Source organism: Mus musculus, chromosome 4, assembly GCF_000001635.26.
Source record: "Mus musculus strain C57BL/6J chromosome 4, GRCm38.p6 C57BL/6J".
NCBI classification, from domain to species: domain Eukaryota; kingdom Metazoa; phylum Chordata; class Mammalia; order Rodentia; family Muridae; genus Mus; species Mus musculus.
This window is the reverse complement of record NC_000070.6, coordinates 123,470,985-123,497,380: the sequence shown is the minus strand read 5'-3', so window position 1 is coordinate 123,497,380 and position 26,396 is coordinate 123,470,985. Positions and strand designations below refer to the sequence as shown.

General features: G+C 40.3%; 1 protein-coding gene across 11 annotated transcripts in view; it reads left to right on the top strand.

Annotated features, from left to right (window-relative positions):
- The window catches only part of Macf1 (microtubule-actin crosslinking factor 1), a 338,170-nt gene that overhangs the window by 190,422 nt on the left and 121,352 nt on the right, over positions 1 to 26,396 (top strand). For 8 of the 11 annotated variants that reach the window (NM_001199137.1, XM_011240417.2, XM_030253097.1 and 5 more), the window contains 13 exons: positions 2,371 to 2,497; positions 3,263 to 3,446; positions 4,126 to 4,295; positions 4,562 to 4,740; positions 5,549 to 5,687; positions 6,600 to 6,793; positions 8,009 to 8,171; positions 8,969 to 9,052; positions 10,607 to 10,714; positions 10,954 to 11,052; positions 13,202 to 13,354; positions 13,646 to 13,734; positions 17,059 to 17,194. In NM_001199137.1, the coding sequence (NP_001186066.1) occupies positions 2,371 to 2,497; positions 3,263 to 3,446; positions 4,126 to 4,295; positions 4,562 to 4,740; positions 5,549 to 5,687; positions 6,600 to 6,793; positions 8,009 to 8,171; positions 8,969 to 9,052; positions 10,607 to 10,714; positions 10,954 to 11,052; positions 13,202 to 13,354; positions 13,646 to 13,734; positions 17,059 to 17,194 (1,825 nt within the window). Of the gene's footprint in view, positions 1 to 2,370; positions 2,498 to 3,262; positions 3,447 to 4,125; positions 4,296 to 4,561; positions 4,741 to 5,548; positions 5,688 to 6,599; positions 6,794 to 8,008; positions 8,172 to 8,968; positions 9,053 to 10,606; positions 10,715 to 10,953; positions 11,053 to 13,201; positions 13,355 to 13,645; positions 13,735 to 17,058; positions 17,195 to 21,043; positions 26,375 to 26,396 lie in introns of all 11 variants that reach the window. The other 3 variants (NM_001199136.1, XM_030253096.1, XM_011240411.2) reach the window with 1 other exon arrangement.

The following is a 26,396-nucleotide window of genomic DNA, read 5'->3' as shown; positions in this document are numbered from 1 at the left end:
ATCTGGCTTCTCTCAGTTTTCCTGAATTTCTCTGCTTAGTCTCATACTAACTTTGGCAATTTGTTCTAATCTTCTGGCTTCTTCTCATTCTCTGGCTCATTCTGCCTTCACCTGTGTCTAGCTGTCTCTGTAAAATTTTTCCAGTAAAACTATCTCTTCCTCTTTTTATTTCTCTTCACTGCCCTCAAAATAGTTCAGTTAGTAGCTTGGGTTAGTTAAGTAGCTCACGGTTAATAGTAGGGTTTACAGTTACTGCTCTTTTAAATAGTTTGGGCATAGACTCTTCTGTCACACCTTTCTCTGATTTGTCACTTTGTCTGCCACTCGATTAGACATCAACTTTCAAACAGAGGTGCTTCCATGTACAATCTAACTTTGCCTTCATTGTTTGGGATTAAAGGTATGTATCTAGGGTATATCTGTATTCCAGCCAGAGGTATTAAAGGTGTGTGCCACAACTATTGACAAATGTTTTTTTTCAGTCAATAACACAATCTCAAGGTTCACAATGTGATAAAAAATTCTGCAACAATTCAGTACATTCTAGATTCATTCTTGGCACCTAGTAGGTTCTCAATAAATGGTTGTTGAGTTAGAAGAATGAAGGAATAGGTGAGCAGACGGTGCGTTAGTAATTGTTTCCTTACAGTAACAGTTTCCATTTGGGTTTGCTTATTTTTCTATCTGCATATTAAAGACATATTTCCAAGTCCGTCCGTCCGTCCGTCCTCCCTCCCTCCCTCCCTCCCTCCCTCCCTCCCTCCCTCTCTTCAAAAGGCTTTTCAATATTGCCAACTGCCACAGATAACTTTCACCTTTTTCTTCTCTTGAAACCCTTTCTTGGCCCATTTTGCTGTCCTCTACCCACGTGGATCTATTCTGCAGGCCTGATTCTAGCTTGATTCTAGCATTTATTTCACCTTCATCTTAGGGTTCTATTCATGTATCCTTGGAGTTGTAACCACTGGTTCCTAGGTTCCAAGTCTTCTCTATCAACTTAACTGCCTGGTTGGTAGAACATGATCTCTGTAAACTTAGTGATAAAGATGGCATCTTGGTTTTTAAAAAAGTATATAGCAGTAAAAAGTCACCATTTGTAGTGAGCAATTGTAACAAGTGTACAAAACTGTTATATTCGTCCATCTTCATGATGCTTCTGAGTAGAATCTTTTTCTACCAGCATAATGATGTGGAATAGTTAAGAATTTCTGCCTTTTAAATGCAAGGTTAGTTTCTCTGGTATCGCTCCTTTAGACTCTTCTTTCTGATGATCTGTCTTTGGATGAATCTCTCTCTATTCAGTGGACATGAACAAAATCTGGGACTTCTTTCAGATCTCTTTAAAAAATTCCTGAATTATTACTTTTTTTTTAATAGTATGTATTATACAAGCAAGATGCTTCATTGAGTGTACTTGGTCACCTTCATTGCCTTCGTGTCTTTCTATGCCCAGGAATCCAGGTTCATGTTACTGTCTCACATCCTCCCCTCCCTTAGTTTCCACAAATAAACAAGTACACATGGAATACTAGTTTCTATGAGATTGGATTCTTTCATCTAATATGATATTCTTCACTTCTATCTGTATTGTCCTCTGCGTTTGGAGTGGATGAGTTGTTGGTTGATTTGTTTTGTTCTTAGGAATCTCCATTTATCACACTGGGGCTCCCAGGCTCATTCTCTAATACCTTGTTTCTATTTTTTTCTTTGTGTTTTATTCTTCTTTTGAGATTACCACTTAAATTAACTTCTGTGGGATTTCTCCCATATAGAAAAATAAACTGATGGATTTTTAAAAAGTAACTATAAATCCTATATCAATAATTTGTACCACTCCTGATGCCTGATTTCCTGTCTTATATTTTGTGTCTCATATTTTCTTCTCACCTTGAAGATATTTGAGATAACTTAATGGTTTCATGAGTATATGTGTGTTTATCTGCAGGCCCTCTAGGCTTCAGATTGAAGCAGGCATGGGGTGCTTATCTTGTTTCCCAAGTGAGCTTAAGTTGATATTGTTTCAACTATTTCAGCATATTTTGACTATGTAGCGCACAAGAAATCACTTTTAAGAAGTGTTGGTACAGTCTTCCAACAGTTCTAAAGGGAATATTTTTATCTATATTCTTTGTATTCTTGCTTTCCTTGTCATTTTTTTCTGTCTGACTTCTTGTAATCATCTTACATTCAGGTAACTTTGATTCTATTGGAAGTATATTCTGACATAATTCCATAGATAAGCCAAATCAAATATGACAATAAATTCTAAAATTATCTGTGTAGTCAAAACTAGCTCTCTTTTCCTTCTTAGCACACAGCTCTCCTCTGCAGTCACATCTCTGGCATGTAATTTATTTCTGTTGTTTCTAGGGTGGAACAGTCTTACCAGAAGGTGATGGCCCTTTGGCACCAGCTACACATTAACACCAAAAGCCTTATCTCCTGGAACTACTTGCGAAAGGACCTTGATACAGTACAGACCTGGAGCTTAGAAAAGGTAATTGGGAAGCTGTTGCCTTTCGCTGATACCTGGTTGTTAAGCTTTGTCAGAAGTAGTTCTTTCATTTCTGAAACTTTTCCCCCAGAACAATGAGGTATGGTTGAGTCCAGGATGCTATTTTAGAATTAGGGACCTGAGACCATTAGCAACTAGCAGTTTGAGAGGTAAAGAAATGGCAGATGAAAGTAAGAGAGTACAATTTTCTCGCTGTGTGGAGAAGGTGCCACTCTTTGTAAGAATACACAGAGTATAGAGTGTGTGACCACTTGTCTACTTTTATTAACTTACATCCAGGCTACAACTAATGGCATACCTCTGCAACCCTAGCCCCTGGAGTTGAGACTCGAGGATTATGAGTTCAAGGCTAACATAGATTATTTAATAAGACTGTGAATGTGGGAAGGACAAGGAACATTGTACAGTGGAGTTTGAGGGATAGTATGGGGTGGGGTTGCTACTAATGTTGTTTAGATTGGAATGTTGATTATATAGATGAATTTGGTTATTGAAAATCAACATGTTTACAGTAATTCACTCATTCATTCAAGACAAAGTCTCACTCCGTTACCCTGGCTGGCCTGGAACTTACTCTGTCTGCTTTTGTCTGTCCTGTGGTGGGATTAAAGATGTGTGCCATTATGCCCAGCAGATTTGTGTATTTTTGAATATATGTTTATCGAGTCAACAGAATCAATAAAAAAAGAGAGAGAGAGAATAAGTGGTATTTTTCTATTCTAAAGAATTGTATTCTGTTGTCTTTAGCTTCGTTCCTTAGCACCAGGAGAGTGCCACCAGGTTATGAAAAACCTCCAGGCCCACTATGAAGACTTTCTACAGGACAGCCATGACTCTGCCCTCTTCTCTGTGGCCGATCGCTTGCGAATAGAGGAGGAGGTGGAAGCTTGTAAAGCCCACTTCCAGCACCTGATGAAATCACTGGAGAATGGTGTGTGCATGAGGCAGAGGGAGAGAGGGAGGGAGGGAGGGAGGGAGGGAGGGAGGGAGGGAGGGAACATGGAAGAAGGAAACCTTTGAAGGGTGCTGACAGACTCCAAACACAGACAATCGTACAAAGATGAATTCTCAAAATCATACTGTGGAATAAGATATTTTGGTTGTTAATGATAATGAAAGATTTTTTTTTAATTTTTATTTTATGTATGTGAGCACATTGTAGCTGTATAGATGGTTGTAAGCCTTCATGTGTTTGTTGGGAATTAAAATTTTTAGGACCTTTGCTCACTCTGGTCAACTCTGGTTGCTCAAGCCTAAAGATTTTTTTATTATTATACCTAAGTACACTGTAGCTGTCTTCAGATGTACCAGAGAGGGTGTCAGATCTCATTACATGTGGTTGTGAGCCACCATGTGGTTGCTGGGATTTGAAGTCAGGACTTCCATCAGTGCTCTTCTCCACTGAGCCATCTCACCAGCCCCCGTCACATTTCTTCAGTACCTTAATGCTAATATGTAATGCAGACACTCGAAGGTCAGGCAGGATATTTCCAAAGTAAGACTTTGCTCTCATCAATGAGATTTCTGATCTGCTGGAGCCAGTGGTACCCTTTGTATTAGCTCTATTGTCTTCAGGTGGAGCTTAGTGACCTGTGCTTGTGTGTTCACAGAGGACAAAGAAGAGACTTTGGCCAAGGTATACATCTCTGAGCTAAAGAATATCCGACTACTCCTGGAGGAGTGTGAGCAGAGACTGCTCAAACAAATTCAGTCTCCAGCCAGCTCCAAGACTGACAGAGATGCCAGGCAGGACATCACATTGAGGATTGCAGAGCAGGAGGTGAGCTGCAGGAGGAAGAGTAACTCCTTTTAGATTGAGTTAGGAAGCAAATGTGTGGCTTCTAAGAAGTAAGGCAATAGGCTTAGGTCAGCCCTGCTCAGGAATTCATCCATCCCTCCAGCCTGTGGAAGTGCCATTTACTATGGAAGAGTAGGATTTAAGCTTCAAATATATAATTGAATTGATTCATTTCTAATTGCAAATAGGACTACTTTCTAACATTTTTCACTGTGTCTCCATCTTTGTTGTGCATTTTGTTCTGATAGCACACACAGGAGGATTTGCAGCATTTGAGATCTGACCTGGATGCTATTTCTATGAAATGCAACGTCTTTCTCCAGCAGTCTCCATCAGGTTCAAGTGCCACAACTCTGCGCTCAGAGCTGAACCTGATGGTAGAGAAGATGGACCATGTCTATGGTCTGTCTACTGTCTATCTGAATAAGTGAGTACCATGTCTATGATCTCTCTACAATCAATCTGAGTAAGCTGAAGTCTTAGATCCAAAGGGTAGTCATTTTCTATTGAGATTGTTCAATGAATGATCAGAAAGACTGCAGCTCTTGAAGAGTAGGTGTCTAGGCTGAGAAATTTTGGCTTTAGTTCCTAAGTAGCATGGAATAAATCTATTTGAACTACAATAACAAATGTCAATGTTATGGGTGAGGAATAAACTTGAATTGTTAGGTCTGTTTCTTATCACATTTTTATTTAATTGGACACCTCCAGAAACAACACTTAAAGATAATAAAGAAAATGGAAAGAGACAAAGAATTAAAACTGTACCACACATTAGTGTTTGAAACTCTTTTCCCTCCTCACCCATCTCTACCTGTAACTTTGAGCAGTGGCAGATCTTAGGTCTTTTGTTTCAAGTAGACTTTTGGTCTCACTCCTTCTTGCTACCACATGTGGCCTATCTCAGTGCCACTTAGAATTTCACTCTGAATTAGCTCAAACCAACAGTATGCATGATCAGGCTTTCTCACTTTTACAAAAGCTTGTCATCATTTAATGTGATAAAAACTGATTTGGGCAATTAAAGTTTGAGCTTAAGTAATCCACATTTTAGAACTCAAGTTCTTGGCATGCTGTGGTCCAGCCTTTGGGAGGGAGAGACAGGTGGATCACAGAGTTTAAAGCTAGCCTGGTCCATTGAGGAAGCTCCAGGATAGCCAGGTCTACGTAGAGAAATCCTGTCTCAGAGGGAAAAAAGTAGAGTGCTAATGAAGGAGTTGATTTTATCCCCGCAGGTTAAAGACAATTGATGTTATAGTCCGTAGCATGCAGGATGCTGAGCTGTTGGTCAAAGGTTATGAGATCAAGCTGAGTCAAGAGGAAGCAGTGCCAGCAGACCTCTCAGCTCTGGAGTCCCATCGGACCACCTTACAGGTTGGTTTTCTAGGTTTTTTTTTTTTTTTTGGTTTTTCGAGACAGGGTTTCTCTGTATACCCTGGCTGTCCTGGAACTCACTTTGTAGACCAGGCTGGCCTTGAACTCAGAAATCCTCCTGCCTCTGCCTGCCGAGTGCTGGGATTAAAGGCATGCGCCACCACGCCCGGCTGGTTCTCTAGTTTTTTGGTTTTTTTTTTTTTTTCTTTTTCCTTTTCTCTCTCTCTTTTTTATTTATTAGGTATTTTCTTCATTTACATTTCCAATGCTATCCCAAAAGTCCCCCATACACCCCCCCTCCCCTACCCACCCACGGTTCTCTAGTTTCTTAAGAGGTTGATGCACAATGGTTTTGGGTTAACAGAGGATTCGGGGTGGGATAATTTGACACTGATTCATGTTTGCACTTAGATTAGGCACAGTGTTATTTTAATGTATTTTAATAATGTGTTAGTAAACGGGGAAGAGAAAAGGCTAAAAGGGAAGAGAAAGGAAGCCTTTCACCTGTCCAATCACGGCGTAATTAAACATACCCAACATTTATATCAAAGAAACATTGTAAAGTACTTTACTGTGACTTCATTGGATTCTCAAGAGCTGCTGTGAGAAGTGAATTTTTGTCTCTTGACAGATGAGAAAGCCAAGACCTAGCCAGCTACATAACTTTGCTTGGTCTCAAAGCTAATATGTAGTAAAGTCAGGTTTCAAACATGAAAACTATCTGCACATTTTCCCATATGGTGTCCCCGATCTCCCAGTGTGCATTAGGAAAGCTGAGTCTGTCCTCAGCAGAGGCCTTTCCTGGGCCTGCTTTCTGGGTCACAGGTAACAGGGTGACTCTATTGTCCTTTTGCTTGCCTTATTTTTCTTTTAGCAAGGAAAATGTTTAACCTGTTTCTTGTGTTTTTCTAGCACTGGCTTAGTGATGTGAAGGACAAGAATTCAGTGTTCTCAGTCCTGGATGAGGAAATCACTAAGGCCAAGAAAGTGGCAGAACAGCTCCGGCACCCAGCATCAGAGCCAAACTTGGATTTGGAGCGCTATCAGGAGAAAGGTTCTCAGCTACAGGAGCGGTGGCACCGTGTCATTGCCCAGCTGGAGACCCGGTAAGGTCAACTATCAACTATTTTTACATTCACATTTAAAAGTAGAAATTCATACAGAGGTGTGTGGAATTTTAAAACAGCATGGATTCTGAACATGGTAAGCCACAGAAAACACTGGAATCATCAATTGTAAGGCATACCTAAAACCCAGCACATATGGTCCACCATTAGGCTACAACCCTAGCCCAAAGCTCGTTTTGAGAACTTGTTTTGGAAGGAAACACAGCTTTGGAAAGGACACACATGAAAATGAAGCAGTAAGGGAGGAAGAGATGCCCATTTAGCCAACTGGATCAGTTAAATCAACCCTACAATCAATAGGGTGATAGGTACCTCAGCCAGATCACCCTTATATCCCAGGCTTGCTTTCAGCTAGCAGGAATACTGTTGGTAGTGCCATCCCTTATCAATTAAGCCATTTATGACAGTGCCCCACCTAGTTTTTGGGATTAATTAGATTCTTGTATGTACTAGACACCTATTCACTTAGTCACATTTCAAGTGATTTGTGTTCTTTTTAATATGGACTTGAATGGTTATATGATGACTCTTTCCTAAGGAGAGAACTTAGGTTTTCGTTCTTGTTTTATTAGGCTTAAATCTAATTTTATCTATTTTTAGAATGCGGCTTTATAGAATTTATGACTTCTTTCACAATTGCTGATTTAGTGGGTTCCAGTCACTTCTGTCATTTTGATGCCTTGCTTATGATGTAAGGTATGACTAGTAGAGACAGAAAATTCTTCTTTCTTAGGCTAAGGAGGGGAGGAAAATATGTAGGCACAGGAGTTTAATCAACTCATATAAGTCTGTATTGTCTCTACTTAAATTACTACCCTAAAGCTAATGAGATTGACAGATATCTAAAGATAGTAACCTCTATCTTTCATCACATCCTGCTACAAGAAATTACAGTCTTTATAAATCATAATCCTGTTACCCTGACAATAGTCTGTAAAGTAAAGATGTAAATGGTAAATTTGACAGGCATTATCTTGAGATGCTCGGCTCCATAGGGTTCCTCAGAGCTCTTAGGATTAGTTTTACTTACTGTTAGGACCCTGGGTACATTCACAGACATCACTCTGCCTTGCATCACTTATCCCCAAGGGAAATCCCGCCCTTCATGGTTGAGCCCACCTGGAGGCCTGAGTGGTTGCTCTCTATTTGTGTTAACATTAGGATTCTTGACAGTGCTTGCATTTGTTCCTCCAGGCAATCTGAGGTAGAAAGTATCCAGGAAGTTCTGAGAGATTACCGAGCCTGCCATGGAACTCTCATCAAGTGGATTGAGGAAACCACTGCCCAGCAGGAAATGATGAAGCCTGGCCAGGCAGAGGATAGTAGAGTGCTGTCAGAGCAGCTTAGTCAGCAGACGGTGAGTATGTCTGCAGAACAAGGGACAAAATAGACACTAGCTCATCTTAAGATGGCAATACTGCAGCAATTAAACCTCTTCCAAATGAGCAGACATCTAGGTCCCCTCTGTTGTTTGTGATTTTGAAAAAGATACTGATTTTACATTTAGGCCAGAGAGAGACCCATTAGGTCATCTAATCCTGATTTTCTATGGCTATTTATTGAAACTATTAAACATCTCCATTTTATTTCTTGATATTATATTTTATTACACTAGAACTGGACTATAGGGGCTTGAAAAACTATGAGTGGAAGAAAATGATTTAAAGCATTTTTAGTTGGTGTTTTACTTTAATACCATGTCATTAAGTACATGAGGTCTGACTTTAATTGTCTTGATTACAGGCCTGGCTTATATACTACTTACTAGCTAGAAAACATTGAAGAAATTAACCACCTTTCAGTATTCTACTTCCTTATCCTTAAAATAGCACAGTTTATTATTCCTTTAAACTGCCTGATGAAGTCATTGCTAAAACTACATGAGGCTCTACATGTAAAATATTAAAGGAATGTAGTTCTCAAAGTGTAGCTCCAAGACCAGCAGCATCAGTATCACCTTAACCATGGTAGAAATCTAGGTTCCTGGGCCCAACTCAAAACCTGTAGGACTAGCCCTTCAGTCTGTGACTTACTTAACTAGTCTTTTTGACTGTGATGATTCTAAGGTTTGAGATTCACTACCTTAAAATATAGTAAGTTCTCACTGCTGAGTGATGGTAGTCAATGATAATGTTGTGATACTTTGGTTTCTAGGAACTCTTTGCTGAAATTGAGAGAAATCAGACAAAGTTGGACCAATGTCAAAAATTTTCCCAGCAGTACTCCACTATTGTGAAGGTAATTGTACCATATCCCAGAAAGAATAAATGATCTCCAGCTTAGGAAGGCTACATTATCACTGTAAGTCCTTCTCTGCACAGATTATGAGAGCTCTGCCAGAGCCCCCACCCCTTAGAGGCTGTCTCTGAGCCAGGAATGACATCATTACCTGAGATGTTACTTGAAATGCCCTCAACCTATTAAATCTGGTTCCACATTTTCCTAAGGTCCCCCTAGATGAATTCTACACGTATTGATGTTTGAGAAACTGGGCCTATATCCTTGAAAGATTTTGATCATATAGGAACAAGGTGATCATATTTGTTTCTTAGAAACGGTATCAGGAGCCAGGCAGTGGTAATGCAGGTCTTTAATCCCAGCACTCAGGAGGCAGAGGCAGGCAGATCTCTGAATTTGAGGCCAGACTGGTTTATAAAGAGAGTCCCAGGATGACCAAGGGTACACAGAGAAACCTTGTCTTTAGGGGGAAAGATATAAGGAGCATGAGAGTAGAAGTAGTAAGATAAATAAGTGAATAAGGGACTGTTTAAATGAAGAGAGTTTGGAAGGTGGGGAGCAAAGCACTCTGCAGGTTACAGGAGAAGCACAGGATATGAAGTAAAATGAGGAAAGGATTTGAAAACAGTTTCTAATCTGTACTGATTTAGGAAAATCCACTTTCCCTATTTGAACTTCAGTTTCTCCAAGAGTGAGATCAAAGAATTAGACATCAAATCACAGATTAAAAACTCAGAATTCAGCAAGGTATGATGCACAGGCTGAGTCTAGGCCACACATTCTCTTTTGTATGGCCATTGAAAAAATTTAAAAGAATCACATTAGCCAGGCGTGGTAGCCCACGCCTTTAATCCCAGCACTCGGGAGGCAGAGGCAGGCGGATTTCTGAGTTCGAGGCCAGCCTGGGCTACAGAGTGAGTTCCAGGACAGCCATGGCTACACAGAGAACCCCTGTCTCAAAAGAAAAAACAAGTTCTTATAATTAAAAAAGCACACTGGTGATGCAGAGACTGCACCAAGCCTAATGACCTATAGCCAGGGCTATTCAGAGAAACCCTGTCTCGAGAAACAAAACAAAACAAAACAAAAGAATCATATTTTATGATACTTTTTTTTAATAAAAGAATAAGAACTGGGCAGTGGGCAGTGTTCATTTGACCAAAACCTTGCCTAGTATCATATAAGACTGAACTTAGCAATGCACAACTCTGATGCTAGCATTTGGAAGGGTTAGACAGGAGGTTAGACAGGAGGATCAAGGTCTGGTTTTTTTTGTTTTTTTTTTTTCTACACTGGAAGTTTGAGACCACCCTAGGCTACATAAGGCCCTGGCCAATAAATACATAGATAAGTGTAAGTAAAGTTATTTTATAAATAGTCACACTCATTTATGAGACAGAATCAATATTTCTGACAGGTAGGATGGCCCAATATTTGCCAACCTGTAGTCTAAACAAACACTAAATGAAGTCCAGCAAGAAAATACTAAGTTTTTGTTGTGTGATATGTTAGCTATGATCTTAAGTAAAGGAAGTCAAATTTCTCTTGTCCTAGGACTATGAGTTGCAGCTTATGACATATAAAGCCTTCGTGGAGTCACAGCAGAAATCTCCAGGCAAGCGCCGCCGCATGATTTCCTCTTCAGATGCCATCACACAGGAGGTGAGTGGATGGGAGGAAACCATGTCTTCTGAGGGGAAGTGGGGGGAGTGGCTGTGCAAGGTGGGTTGGGAAGAGAGGAGGGTCTGTGATTGGGATGTGAAGTGAATAAATAAATAAATTAATGGAGAAGAAAAAGAAAACCTCTCATTTCTCTTATCTTTCTGTTTTCTTCCTTATTCAACTGTTGAATTTTACTTTTCTGGATAATAACTTATCTAAATTGTTCTTTTGAACTATAGTTCATGGACTTAAGGACTCGATACACAGCTTTGGTGACATTAACAACTCAGCATGTAAAATATATCAGTGATGCTCTCCGGCGGTTGGAAGAGGAAGAGGTGAGAATAGTTGGGTCCCCATCCTTTTGAAAAAATGATTAAAAATACTGTGCCTCACCAGGCATGATGGAGTATCCCTTTAATCCCAGCACTTGGGAGGCAGAAGCAGGTGTAGGCCAGCCTGATCTACAGGGCAATTCCAGGACAGCCAGGACTACACGGAGAAACCCTGTCTTGATAAACCACCAACAACAAAATGCTATGCCTCAAGCAGAGGGCGTAGCTCACTAGTATTGCTTGTAGCTAACATGTACCAAGTCTTCAAGTTGATCTATTAATACATACTAGAATTCCCATGCCTCATCTTTTAAAAGATAAATAAAATTCATGCAGACATTTTTTTTATAGTGACCATGTTCTAGAAAGTTTGGTTGTTGGTTCTTTAAACCAGTGTTCCTAGAGGAAATAGTTACTTTCTACAAGCCCCAGGTCACATACACAGCCTGGTTTATGTGTATTTTTGTTTAAAGGCACTTTATTTAATGTGTATTATTGTTTCTTGGAAGCACTATAACTTTCTTTCTGCAACATGTTTATCAAAGATGTAAGATTTGTCTCCTCCTAATTTATGCCCATCATTGTGGCAGCTGCAGAAAGCTGTGTGATTGATCACATTTTCATCTACACAATAGGAAACATGGAGAATGCAAAGTGAGGAGAGGCTATAAACTCTCAAGCTCTCCCCCAGTGACTCACTACTCCAACAAGGCTCCACTTGCTAAAGATGGTATATCCTGTCCAAACAACACCTAGTAACAGCGACTGAGTGCTCAAATGCCTATGAGGATATTTTTCATTCAAACCACCATGTAATAGAACCTCAGATAATGGCAGAGGCACCAGGCAACTAGTTTCTTAATGTTCACTGCATCATTTTTGAATAACCTTTGGAGTTTCAAATAAATTTTAGTGGGTGAAATTTTCCAAATATACAAATATGCCTGTCACTTCCACCTTTAAATATTTTCATTAGAGAAAGAGATATGTCTCAGTCACTTTTCTGTTGTTAGGGTATGATACCATGACCAAGTGAGCTTATAGAAAAGTTTATTTGGGGGCTGGTGAGATGGCTCAGTGGGTAAGAGTACCCGACTGCTCTTCCAAAGGTCCAGTGTTCAAGTCCCAGCAACCACATGGTGGCTCACGACCATCCGTAACAAGATCTGACGCCCTCTTCTGGTGTGTCTAAAGACAGCTACAGTGTACTTACATATAATAAATCAATAAATCTTTAAAAAAAAAAAAAAGAAAAGTTTATTTGGGGCCAGCAGTTTCAGATGGTTAATGTCTGTGATCACCAATGGAGAAAGCATGGCAGCAGGTGGGCAGGCATGACACTGGAACAGGAGCTGAGAGTTCATCTGGATCTATGAACAGGAAGAAGAGCACATACTGTTGAAATTACAAGTCTTTTGACACCTCAAATCCTTTCTCACTGAGCCTTCTCCCCCAGCAAAGCCACACCTTCCAGTCCTTCCCCATCCCATCAATTGGGGACCAAGTAATCAAAACATGAGTCTATGGATGCACTCTCATTCAAACCACCGCATAGGATAAGCAGAAATCTTCAGTAAGGCATAATTTGTTGGAGAAAAATATTAGAAACCTCCATAGTGTGTACAGTAAAATGCCATGACATTATTAAAAATAATGTAATAGATTTAAGTGAATTAGCATAGAAAGTGATTTATATTATATTAATATATTATACTAGATATAATGATTCCAGTAAGAACTATGTATCAACAAAGGTACAACACTGCATACAAACAATTTTAGAAGTGTGTTTATGTGTGAACGTCTCAGAGATAGACTCTAGTGTATATAATATACATTCCCATTCCCGTTTTGGTCCTATGTAGTAAGTATGCAATCTTTTTGTAATTACAAAAATACTTGCAAGCAAAGTTTTCGAATACTCATACATAGACTCACCATGGAAATTAGATAGTAATATATATCTTTTGCCCATTATGTCAATGCTTACTCCATGTAGTCTCTCTGTTCTCTCATGGTTCTAAAAATTATTAAACTCGCAAGATTCTGTATATAAAGGACAATGTATTTCCTATCTGGCTTTGGAAATATAACACCAGGCCAGCCTAGTGAGACACTGATCACAGCACTGACTTTCTATTTCCTGTTACAGAAAGTAGTAGAAGAGGAAAAACAAGAACATGTGGAGAAGGTTAAAGACCTTTTGGGTTGGGTGTCTACTCTGGCAAGAAATACACAAGGAACAACTACCTCATCTCACACTAGTGCATCTGCAGACATTGAGAAGGCCATTTTGGAGCAGCAGGTGAGTAGAATTCGCATCTCTCTCTGCACAGGTGGAATCGTGCATGGAACAGTCCCCATTCGCTGCTCCAAAGACAATTCTCACTTTAGAAAAGGCTAACTCCAAGACTTTCAACAAACAACTTCAGCTTCCCATGTGTTCACGTACCTTTTTAAACATCTGTAGCCCATTTATAATGCCTGACCTAGATTGTATTTTCTCCTTGTTTTTTGAAATTTTATTTGAAATCATGTTTGACTCTTAAGTCTTGAATTTGAAAAAAACAGTTACTTTTTTTATTTCTATTACTAGGTTCTGGCAGAAGAGTTGACAACCAAGAAAGAACAAGTTTCTGAGGCCATTAAAACTTCACAGATCTTCTTAGCCAAGCATGGCCATAAGTGAGTCTGAGCTTTTTTCTGTTTTGTTTTGTTTTGTTTTAAAGATTTATTTATTTTATTTATATGAGTATGCTATAGCTGTCTTTACACACCAGAACAGGGCACTGGATCCCTATTACAGATGGTTGTAAGCCAGCATGTGGTTGCTGGGAATTGAACTCAGGATCACTGGAAGAGCAGTCAGTGCTTTTAACCTCTGAGCCATCTTTCCAGCCTGAGTCTGACCGTTGCAACTTGCTGAATCTGAGTCATGATGAGAAGTTAGTCTGGAGAATTCCTACAAGAGCCTGAGGAGATTTTGTTTTGTTTGTTTTGTTTTGTTTTTTAACCTTCTCAGCTTTGGGGAGGAATCTTAAATATGATTGACATGGGGGAATTTTAGAGGATGAGAGGCAAGTGTAGAATAATGAATGCAAGAAATGCAGTAGATTACAGAGCTGACAAAGATTCAAGAGGTATTAAGGGGCTAGCAAATGATTCAGTACACAAAGGTGCTTATCCCCAAGCCCAGTTAACCTGAAGTCAATCCCCAGGATCCACAGAGTAGAAGTAGAGAATAACTGCCCTGATTTTCCTCTGCCCTCTGTATTTGCATGTGCCTGTGCAAATACACATACAATAAATAAGTGTATCCATTTTTTTTTTTTAAAGATTTATTTATTTATTATATGTAAGTACACTGTAGCTGTCTTCAGACACTCCAGAAGAGGGAGTCAGATCTTGTTACAGATGGTTGTGAGCCACCATGTGGTTGCTGGGATTTGAACTCCGGACCTTCGGGAGAGCAGTCGGGTGCTCTTACCCACTGAGCCATCTCACCAGCCCAAGTGTATCCATTTTTACAAAGAAATTAATGATGGTGAATCTATGGGTTTGGTCACATGGAAAAATCATTAGAAAAACTGCTAGATTAGTGGTTCATGCCTTTATTCCCAGCAGAGGCAGGGAGAGCTCTGAATTTAAGGCCAGCTTGATCTACATAGTGAGCTGTAGGCCAGCCAAGGCTATATATATAGTGAGACACAAAATATAGTCTCAAAACAAACAAAAGCCCTTCTAGGCTTCTAGCATAGGCTGTTGACTGTATGATGGTGCCACTCACACAGATAAGAAACACAGACCAAGGAGTGAGCTGCAGAATAATATAACTTAGACATTGTTGGCTATGAGAGCCTATAGAACCTCCTATAGAACCTATAGGAGTGAGTGAAAATGCCTAGGATGTAGTAAGATTCATGGATTCCTTTTCATTCCTTAGGTAGTTATACTCAACAAAGATTCCCAATGGGCAGTTATGTAGGAAGTTTGGAAATAATGTCAAAAGTCTAAAGAGACAAAGATTTAAGTCACTAATGTAGTAGAAATCATAAGGGTAAATTAACCTAAATGGACTTTCAGGGCTTTTCTGTGAAGGAAACTTAAAATGACTATGAAAATGTTGGTGAGTAATACCTCAGCTCCCAGGAAAGTTCAAAAGCGGAGGGAGGGCTCAAAAGTTAAGAAGGATGGATGAATATCTAATATATTTGACTGTTGGAACTTTTTGGTGGTATTGGTGAGAAGTTGTTGGGTAAAGTCAGGGTCAGTCTGATGAACAGTAAGCAAATGAGAGGTCAGGAGGCCGAGGAACTGAAATTCAACTCCTTTCCTAAAGCGTGGTTGCAGGAAAGGAAGGCATTAATACAAGTAATGAGAAACAGAATGCCCTCTCACAAACCTTTTACGTAGAAGGTGGAAGACAATTACCTGTGTTCATGGACTGCCTTAAGTTCAGCAAAGAGCTAATAGGAAGGAGGGGAGTGAGAGAGGTTGGAAGTAATTGGTAGGTACAAAGTACAGTCTTTGTGTTTGTTTGTTTGTTTTCGAGGCAGGGTTTCTCTATGTAGCCCTGGCTGTCCTGGAACTCACTTTGTAGACCAGGCTGGCCTAGAACTCAGAAATCCGCCTGCCTCTGCCTCCCAAGTGCTGGGATTAAAGGCATGTGCCACCACTGCCGGGCCAGAGTACAGTCTTAATCAGTAGTCAAGACAGCTTTTCCCTGCAGTGTGGGGAAAGGGGTGGGTCAAGGTGATATTGTCAAGAGTGAGGTCCAAGGAAGAGAAGTAATAGCTAGTTGTTTGTCTGCATCTTATTTTTAAATAGAGGGTTTATTGAAGATTAGGGTAGTGCTCATACAAAATGATAAAGGGATTAACTGGGGACTCTCACTTGGATTTTCTAAGGGACATACTGAAGACCAGTTAAAATTATAAACCTGTAGGATTTCTAATGTCTATGGGATACCTCCTCCCTCAAAGGATGTATCTGGCATCATGTGGGATCTTAGAGATTTGGTTTTTATCTAATTAATGAGTGGACAGGCAAGAATAATATTAAGGACCTGATTAAGAAAATCCATTGCAGGGTTTAGATGCCAGAGATAAACTGAAGATAAATAGAGAAAATGATAGGCTCAGAGCAATTTGAAGAGTCAAGGAAGGCTTGGGGGAATCTCAATCAGTTTGTAGGAAACTCTAACATAGTTCATTCTCGGAATTAATATGGGGGAGGCAACCAACTTTTAGGTTTCACCAGATTCAAGAGGTGAACCTCTAGGAAGACAGGAAATAAATAGCTCTGGTGACAAACCCATGGTGATATTAGGTGACAGTATCTGTTTCCAGCCTAAAGCAAAGGTGGTTGAATAGTAAAACTTGGAGTTAAGTAAGCATTGCACGATGGTAATCCCATCATAGGAAGCTAACCCAGAAGGGTCACCAGCTGAAGCTCACCCAGCCTGGGCTACATAAAGACCTGATCTCTTAAAAACAACCCAAACCAAACAAAAATGGCTAAGATTGGGAGAGGAGACAAGGGAAAAGGGGTGTGATGAACAATGTGCTCACCAAATACATCCACATACAAAGGCTTTAAAATAAGTTAAAGATGACTAGGTAGGTGATAGCTAAGTGAGATTTATAATTTGTTTAAAATGAGAATATCTGTGGAAGGAGTAAAGACATATAAAATAAAACTATATCATGCATTTTTAGATCTAATAATTTAACTGAACAATGAATTTATATTATTTCAGCATCCAAATTTGTGGTATATGAGTAAGGCTAAGAAAGCAAGGAGGTCATTTTGATTATAGTTGCAGCACTATGAGCATAGCGTTATATAGCATTGACATCACTAAGAATCATGGAATATGTGTGAGATGCCAAAGTTCAGTATAAGAGACTGGATGTATTCAGATAATCCATTCATGGCAACAATAGAGCAGTTTTGAATATAGTTTGGAGAGTTCTTGCCTTGAGAGAAATCTAATGCTTCGTCCTTCAGGCTTTCAGAAGGAGAGAAGGAACAGATCTCTGAGCAGTTGCGTGTGCTGAACAAGACTTACCATGACCTTTGTGATGGTTCTGCAAACCAACTCCAGCAGCTCCAAAGCGAGTTGGCTCAGCAGACGGAACAAAAGGTATTTTTACTTTTTGGCTCCATATATTATGGAAGCCTTTTAAGTGGTATGAAAGTGGCTTTGCTGATTGAGAGTCATGTTCACTAGCTTGCCATGACCAATGTGACTTAATATTTAACCTCACCTTAGCAGCCATTTGTCATGTGTTTCTTTACTGGGGTTCCATGATGTGTTGGTCAGTCAAAAATATCAGAGGGCATTTATAGCAAACCCTCTGTTTCTGGTCCACTCCCACCTCCACCCACATTTTACCATTGCATATTGGAAAACAGTTAATGAGAATTTAAATTCTGTATTTGTATCTGATCACAGGTCACTAAGATTTTACTCCTTTGAGACATTGTCACCCAAGAGTTGATAGCCAAGGGTTGTGGATATTGGCAAGAACATGCTTATAACCCTCTTCCTTCTGTAGCGTGACCAGGGAGAGTGAACTTCACTGACTGAGACGCTGGTTCCCCTCACCATCCATGGCCATCCTGTCACATAGCACATTACCAGTTCTCACCTCACCTTCACTTTTGTACCACATGGAAGTCATTATAGTTGCTGTCGATTGTCTTAAGTTGTTTCTGGATATTTGTGTGTGTGTGTGCATTTAACCAAGTTATATACATGTGTCTCTGGGATATACAGTGTGTTTGCCTGCTTATTTCCTATGTTGTGAAGCAATGGCCAGTTTATGTGGAGACAGCTAACATGGTAAATCATATTTGGTCTATATGATTCAAAAAATGACTATTCAAAACAAAATATACTTGATTCTGAAAAATGGATATAAATTATAAGTTCATAAAGTCTACAGGATAGAAGCAGTCCTGCTTTGATAATACATTTCCAGGAAATGTGTGCTGGTGAGGAATTTTCAGTGTAAAGCAGCCCACTCTAGTGGCTGTTGCTTCACCATATAAGGGAGTATGTGAAAGTTTTAACAATTGCTTGCTGAGAACATCCAGTTCTCATTTTGAAAAGTTAAAGAGGGATGGGAGGGGGAAGAGAAGGACAGGACAAGCTGCTGAGCACCACTACATTGAGCATGATGTGTCCCTGTACTGTGTGTGTTTCATGTAAAGTATTGTTCTGATTAACTGACATCCTTGCTTACAAGTTTCACTAACCCTTTGGAGTTTAAGCACAAATGCACAAAGGGAAAAGAGGACGACCTGTTTGGGGTTCTTTTTTGCAAAAAAAACAAACAGTCGCATGCTGGACGCTAACACCAAGCTTACACTGTGTATGTGATACGGCTGAGCTGCTCCATAAGGCTCTATTTCCTATCTGCCTGAGGCGTGCTCTGCAGTGTGGGTAAGTAGACGCCTTTTATTTTCTTTCCTTTTCTCCCTGTCTTTTACTGCTCATCTAGGTCACAATGTCCATGTTTGGTAGACTGGATTTCTCTGGATTACGTCCCAGTGCAGTGCTGCCTGTCTAGCCTTCAGTTATGAGGGTGTTAGAAGGAATTCTGAAGGCTTTTCTCTTTGGCTCAATTCCAGGCTTCCCCCCCCCCCCCCGCCCCAATGTCAGCATTTTTGCAATTATAACTCTTACAGAAGAAATTACAATAGTCTTCCCTTTTGTTATAACAGGCTTTATATGGATTTCTTTCTTTCTTTCTTTCTTTCTTTCTTTCTTTCTTTCTTTCTTTCTTTCTTTCTTTCTTTTTTCTTTTTGGTTTTTTGAGGTAGGCCCTGGAACTTGGTCTATAAACCAGAATGGCCTTGAATTTAGAGATCCCACGTACCCAGCTTATATATTTGTAAACAATCATACACCAATGATCAATTTTTTCAATCTCTATAAAATAGACACATAGTAGATCTGTATGGTATGTGTGTTTCATTTATATAAATTGAACCCTGTAATACAGAAATTAAAGATGGAAGAGAATGGCAAATAATATACTTTGTAGCATGGAGAATTATGCCATTAATTGAGCATATACAATGAAATGGAGAAATGAGCCAAGTCCCTCTTTGCTATCCAATCTTCATTCTTATATACAGTCCTCATGCTTGAAATCCTTGTTCAGTCTTTAAAGTTGAAGCTATGGCCTAATAGTGTTAAAGGTGTTCTTATATGTTATCTATTTATTCATTTACTGGTCATTGTATTGCAGATACTGTTCCTATACACACAGAGAAAAACTATTCTTTCAATATAGTTTCCCTCTGAATGAGAATAGAAACAAAGTGTACTTGTTAGTAGACAGGGAACTGGTTGACAGTTAAGTCTAGATCATGAAGAGTAAGTTATGAAGTTTTTGGGTTTTTTTAAGTTATGAATTTTTAAAAATCCAAAATAATACTGCCCTTATTAGAGAGATAATGACTGAAGGGCATAGTGGTGTCTGCCCTTAGTCGCATCACTCTGGAGGCAGAGGCAGGAGTCTGCTGCCGGGCAATTTGAGGCCAGCCTGCTCCACATAGTTTATACCAGGACAGTCAGAGTTTCATAGTGAGACCCTGTCTCAGAAAACAAACAAACAAAAGGAAAAAGAGCTGTAAACAGAGCCCAATGTAAGTGATCGCACAGTTAAGTGGCTAAACTCTTTAAGTGGTTTGAAATCTGAAAGAAAAGGCTTTAAATTGAGAATTCTTCAGGTGATTCTAGAACTTACAAAGGTAATTTTAACAATGTATAAGGTTTACCTTATTCCCTGAATTTAGAAACCAACTACTATTTAAGGTGTGACTTTACTGTTTCATACTTCCCAGAACTATCCAGAGAGACAATATAATAGCAAAAGATTTGAGACCAGGTTAGTTTCTGGAACTCACTTGTTTTGTTACCTTGGTCAAGTTAGCTCTCATGTTCTTACCTGCAAACTAAGATTAATCTTTTTTTTTTAAAGATTTTTTCTTAATTTTACGTATATGAGTACACCATTGCTCTCTTCAGATACACCTGAAGACAGCATCAGACCCCATTGCAGATGGTTGTGAGCCACCATGTGGTTGCTGGGAATTGAACTCAGGACCTCTGAAAGAGCAGCCAGTGCTCTTAACCGCTGAGCCATCTCCCCAGCCGAAGAGTAATCTTTTAAAGGACCATTGTGAAGATTTTATGTCCTTCTTCATGCATCTGAGTGGTAGTTGCTATCATAGTTATTAAATTTCCCTTTTTAGCCCGGACTGGAAGCAGTGGTTCTAGCAGTTCACACTCTGTTTCTTCCTTGACTTTCTTTTTCTGGTCTTCCTAGCATTGGCCTCCTAAAGAGTTAACTCTCAAGCACTCACTGCTTGACTAATATACCATGGGTTCCCAGGACACCTGTACTCATATGCACCCATACATACAATTTTAAAAAGTAAAACATAAAACCTTTAAAAATAGCCACCCAAGGCAAGCAGTGTGGCTCAGCAAGTCAAAATACCTACCAGGTCCACATGATGGAAGGACAGAACCAACCCCACTAGTTGTCCTCTGACTTACACATGAGTGCTGTGGCTCTTGAGTATCTGCATGCATGCATACATTCACACACCTTATACACTAAATAAATAAACAAATAAATAGTATATAATAAGTAAGGTTTTTTTTAAGCTATTCTCTCTCTTTCTACTGTGTGCTACTTTGTAAATAAAGCTTGTTACTCAGATATACTTAATGCTGTCTATCATCCTTTAAGCAATCTGTGAACTTCTGGCACTATTAAACATTTGGCAGTTTAGAAAAATTACTTCCTAGCATGAATGGCCTGGCTTGCATTTTGGTATTTCGTGCAGGTTGGGACTTACTCGGGATAGGTCTTTATTGTGATCAGAATTTCATCTACTGTGGTTCTCTTCCAACCATTATGCTTTTTATCATTGATTCTGATTCAATTTTTGTTTTAATTCTTTCTTTTAGGGTTGCAGAGCAGTTGCTGGGGTGATTGACCTAGGCACAGTGGAGATATTCCCCATCTTCAGAGCCATGCAAAAGGGCCTCATTGACCAAGACACAGGCCTTGTGCTCCTGGAATCCCAGATTATCATGTCTGGCCTCATTGATCCCGAGAACAGTGAAAAGCTCTCCTTGGAAGAGGGTCTCACCAGAAATTTCATTAACCTTCCAATATATCAACAGCTCTTGGGACTAAGGGATTCTCTGTCTTTAGTAAGCAGGCTTACAGGGACCCTAGGCTCCCTTTCTGTGGTGGAAGCAATTGAAAAGAAAATAATCAGTGAGAGACTTGGACTGAAAGTCTTAGAAGTTCACCTGGCAACTGGAGGTTTCAGTCTCCCCCCTAGTGAGAACTGTATTAATCTGGAAGAAGCTTTTCATCAAGGCTTCATTGCATCAAGTCTTCACTCAGAATTACAGTCTCACCTGAGATCATCCAAGAATTTAATAGACCCCAATACAGCTGAAAAAGTTGGCTTGCTGGACCTGATGCAGAGATGTATCATCCATCAAGAGTCAGGGTTGAAATTGTTGCCTGTCAAGCAGTTGGCAGGGGGAATGGTGAGCTTGAAGTCAGGTCGGAAAGTTAGCATTTTCCGTGCTGTTCAGGAAGGGCTGATAGACAGGCAAGTCACTGTCCGGCTGCTGGAAGCCCAGCTATTTGCTGGTGGCATAGTAGATCCAAGAACAGGACACAGACTTACAGTGGAAGAGGCTGTGAGACATAATTTGATTGACCAAGATATGGCTTGCGCTATTCTCATAAGGCAGCTTCAGACAGGAGGCATCATTGACACTGTCACAGGGGATAGGATGACTATTGATGAGGCAGTGACCAATAATCTAGTAGCTGCTAAGATTGCTCTTGTAATTCTGGAATCCCTCTGGTCATTTATGGGCTTACTGTTGCCTGAATCTGGAGAGATCCTCCCAATTACAGATGCTCTAGAGCAAGGTATTGTATCTACTGAATTAGCACATAAAATTCTCCATAACCGACAGCAAATTGAGGCTCTTTTTCTACCAACACTCACAGAGATTTGGTCCTGGGAAAAAGCAACAGAGAGTGGTATCCTAGATAAAGATCTTGTCAATAACTTAAGGTCAGTTTGTATCCCTGACATGATGCCCCACATACAACTAGCAGACTCTGCAGAACAAAGCAAGGTAGGCTTTGCTGCTGGTAAACCACCTGTGTCAGGCCCAAGAGAGGAAGGATCCAGCCATGGAGAGAAGCTGCTGTTTCAGCTGATGACTCACAGCTACATTCATGCACACACTGGACAGAGGCTGCTTTTGCTGGATCAAGAGCTGGTGGAGATGCTAACATCCAGAGATGACTGTCAAGTAATTCTTCCAGAAGTATTTGAAATTCAGCATCAAAGGCTCAACACTTCTGAGGCATTACAAGAACTGTATACTGGGACCATCTCCCAAATTTCCAGTGCTAAGCATCCTAGGAAGCCCTGTGAATCCCAATTTCTTTCACAGAACAAAGACTATCCCAGTCAGGAAAACTGTACTGAAGCAAAAGGTGAAAGGTCTGTTGTAGGTATAGAGTGCTCTCCTGCAGAGAGCCCTGAAAGGGAGCTTTTCCTCAAAGAACAAGAAGCCATTATTGAAAATGTTGGCAGTTTGAAGGTCATCAATAAAGTCAAGTTAAAGCTACAAAGACCATTGTTAGGAAGTAGAAAGGAAGAGCAAGCAGAAACATTGAGGGAGGAAAATATCAGCGGAGACCCCCTCCTTGTAGAATGTCCTGAGGAATCTGAAGGTAAAGACCTTTCTACTGAGAAGTCAAAATGCCAAACTCCCACAAAGTGTTCGTTTACATGTCACAAAGAACAAGTGAAGACCATCAAAGACATTCCAAGTGAAACTGGAACATCACTCATAAAGTCTCAAAATCAAATGTCACAATTTCAGGTAGATACTTCTGTAGGTTTGAGATCAGAGTTTAAGTCAGAACATGATATGAATGTTAATTCTTTGGAGAAAGAGTTAAAGGAAGAACTTTTGGTTAAGGATGGCCACAAACAAAGCCAAGAAGGACAGAGTGTTGCAGATGGTCAGACGGTGGCGTTAGAAAAGACTGATACTGAAGATAATGCTGATGAGCCTGCCTTGTTGCATAGTTCTCCTTTTGAAGATGCTACCTTAAGCACACTATCTGCACAGCTACAGGATGGTGGTATCTTTAATGAAGAAACAGGCCAGAAACTCTTACTAAATGAAGCAATAGCCCAAGGCCTTGTGTCTAGCCACACTGCTGTCAAACTTATGGGGAAATTGAACATGTTTCGGGGCTTCTTTGACTCCCAGACCTGTGAGTCTTTGACGACTGAAGAAGTCATTGATGAAGGTCTAATGGATGAGAAATTATTATATAATGTTCTTATGTCAGACAAAGCTATAAGTGGTATCTTAGACCCCAGGACCCACTCTCTGTGCTCTGTAAAGGAGGCTGTGGCAGCTGGGCTGCTTGACAAGGAGACAGCCACAAGGATTTTAGAGGGACAGGTGATAACTGGTGGAATTGTTGACCTGAAACGAGGCAAAAAGCTTTCGGTAACTTTGGCCTCAAATCTTGGTTTGGTAGACACTGCTGACCAGACAGAACTTATCAATCTGGAAAAGGCTACTAAAGGCAGAGGTGCTGAAAAGGCAGTTAAAGAGAGATTAATCGAACTACAAATGGAAACAGCAGGACTTATGGACCCTGAAAGTAAAGCACCGTTAACAGTTTTGCAGTCCATTGATAGAGGTATTCTAGAGAGAGAAGCAGCTGTTTATCTGTTGACTAAGCAAGTACTTGATGGTGGTATCATTCATCATATATCTGGCTTGAGACTTTCTGTTGATAATGCCTTTAAACATGGCTTGATTGGTGAAGATATGGCCAGGCAGCTCAGAAAAGTTGAGAACTTTATCCACTATCAATTTTTCCATCCTCAAACAAAGGAAGCCCTTTCCTTCTCAGAAGCCATAAAATTAGATCTTGTTTCTCCAGACTTGAAAAGAGAAATCCAAGAGATCCAGGACTTTAGTGGGAACTTGGGGGATTTCATTTATGGCCAGAAATTGACCTTGGCAAAAACTAACAAAGAAGAATCCTTAGCTAATAAAACAGAATTGCCTTCAGGGGTGATGCATGGGGTTATAGATCCTGAGAACTGCACGATTATTCCTTACTCAGAATTGGTAAAGAAATGTAGGATTGACACTGAATCTGGATGGCGATATCTTGAAGTAATTCCGTTCTCTGATATTAAAGACGAGGCGGGCAACAACGTGCTCACGCCGCCGGAAGCAATTCAGCTCGGGAAAGTAGACTTTGCTTCTGCATTGAAGGTTTTGGAAGCTCAGGCGAACACTGGTGGAATCATAGACATGGCCACAGGAAAAAGAGTGACATTGGCATCAGCTTTGGAAAAGAAACTGTTAGATGAAAACATGGCCAGGATTATTGCATCTCACCAGATGTTAAGTGGAGGAATTATTGATATATACAGTGATCAAAGAGTGACTTTAAACGATGCTGTCGAGAAAAGACTGATTAGCCCTGAACTGGCAGCTATGATCCAAGTAGATCCCTTAGCAGAGCAAGGTGGGACTGGAGTATGTGAATTGAAGGGTGACTTTCTAAGAAAGGAGTTACTATCTGAGTCTAGTAAGACCCCCAGAGAGAGTTATAGTAAGGAGAAACACGAGGCAGTGTTACAAGCTGGGAGTCTGTGTGCTCCAGAAAAGGCTGGCATAAGGGGTTCTAATGGGGAAAAGGCAGAAAAGGGCAGGAAGATTTCAGTAGAGATGGAAGGCCAGCGTCAAGATGAGAAAGCTTCTTCAGATAATAAAGTATCTGCCAGCATCTTAAGTCCTTTTGGTTTTGAGGGTGAATCTTCATACCAAGTTTCGGTGACGCATCCCTGCTCAGAATCTTGTGATTTGAAACCCAGAGAGGAAACTAGAAGTTGTATGAAAAAATGTGCAGTTGTAGAGCGGGACAAAGTAGTAACACAAATAAAAATGGTTTCTCACGTAAAGCAATCTACCTCAGGTCTGGATGCTGAGGAAGCTAGAGAACGTCAAGGGAGAATGGTTTCAAAAGAGCAAGGATCTCATTATGAAACAGCAGGCAACCTGTTGAGTGAGCGGTCAGTAAGGGTTGATAGAAGAGTGAGGAGAGAGATGGGTGGAGAGCAAAGTGTCCAAATGAGCAGGGAAGCAGCAGTTCTTTCTGAGGAAGAGTTGGACCAGGAAGTTACAATTGGTGATGAACCCGACTCCTTTGTAAAGAGCCAGTCTATGAAAATGATTGGAAATGACAAGGGAAAAGAAGCTGGCATAGAAAAGGACATTTCTGTTGTTTGTAAAATCGAAGGCTTCCCTTCCCAGATGACATCCAAAGATGCTTCCCTCACAAATCAAGATGCTTTACCGTTCTATACTGAAGGGGAAACAAAAACTGTAAACCTCTGCTCGATTTTAAAACCGGGAGAAAAATTATCTCAAGAAACTGCTAGTACTGTCCAGAAAGAACCATTATCTTCTGAGATCCCAAGACCAGAAAGACTGAACTCCCAGGAATCAGATGAAGAACCCCAAATTTCAGATGTACCCCACATTTCCAAAGGAGACATGGCTGCCCAAATTACCACAAGACAGGAGACTACTGATGTCCAAGACCTATATATTACATCTAAGAGTTCAGAGACCAAAGATAAGATTTTCCCATCCAAAAATTATATAGAAAAGTTACATCAAGAAATACCTATGGACCCAACAAGGTCCCATAAATTGAAAGAGGCCACAATTTCTACTCTAGAGACAGAAGGTATCAGTTATCTAGATTCTTCAGATATAAAGAGTCTTTGTGAGGATAGCAAAGCAGACCACAAGTCTTGTGGACATCAGAAATCTAAAGTAACAACAACCCAGGCAAAAAAATCTCTAGAAGTAGTAGATCTCCTAGTTAGAGACACAGAAGAAGGGTCCTCTGAAGATAGAGTGGGCCAAAGAGGACCCAGGGTCTTGGCATCTCTTCTTCCGGAGAAACTGCCCACAAGGACAGTGCAGAGTGAGAATATACGGCAGCATGATGCTGTCATTCCGGCCATTTCTGAAATCAGGGAGGAAATGGCACTGTCGCTGCCATGTTCTGTAGTGAAGGTGGATGGGAAGATACCTAAGGAAAAGCACAAAGAGATCCTTGGAGATGAACAAGGCCCCTTCATGGCCATACCCAGTGGGAAGGGGATTGAAGGTGTAAACCCAGAGCCTTGCAGAGCAACTCAGGCAAGTATCCCAATGTGGTGGT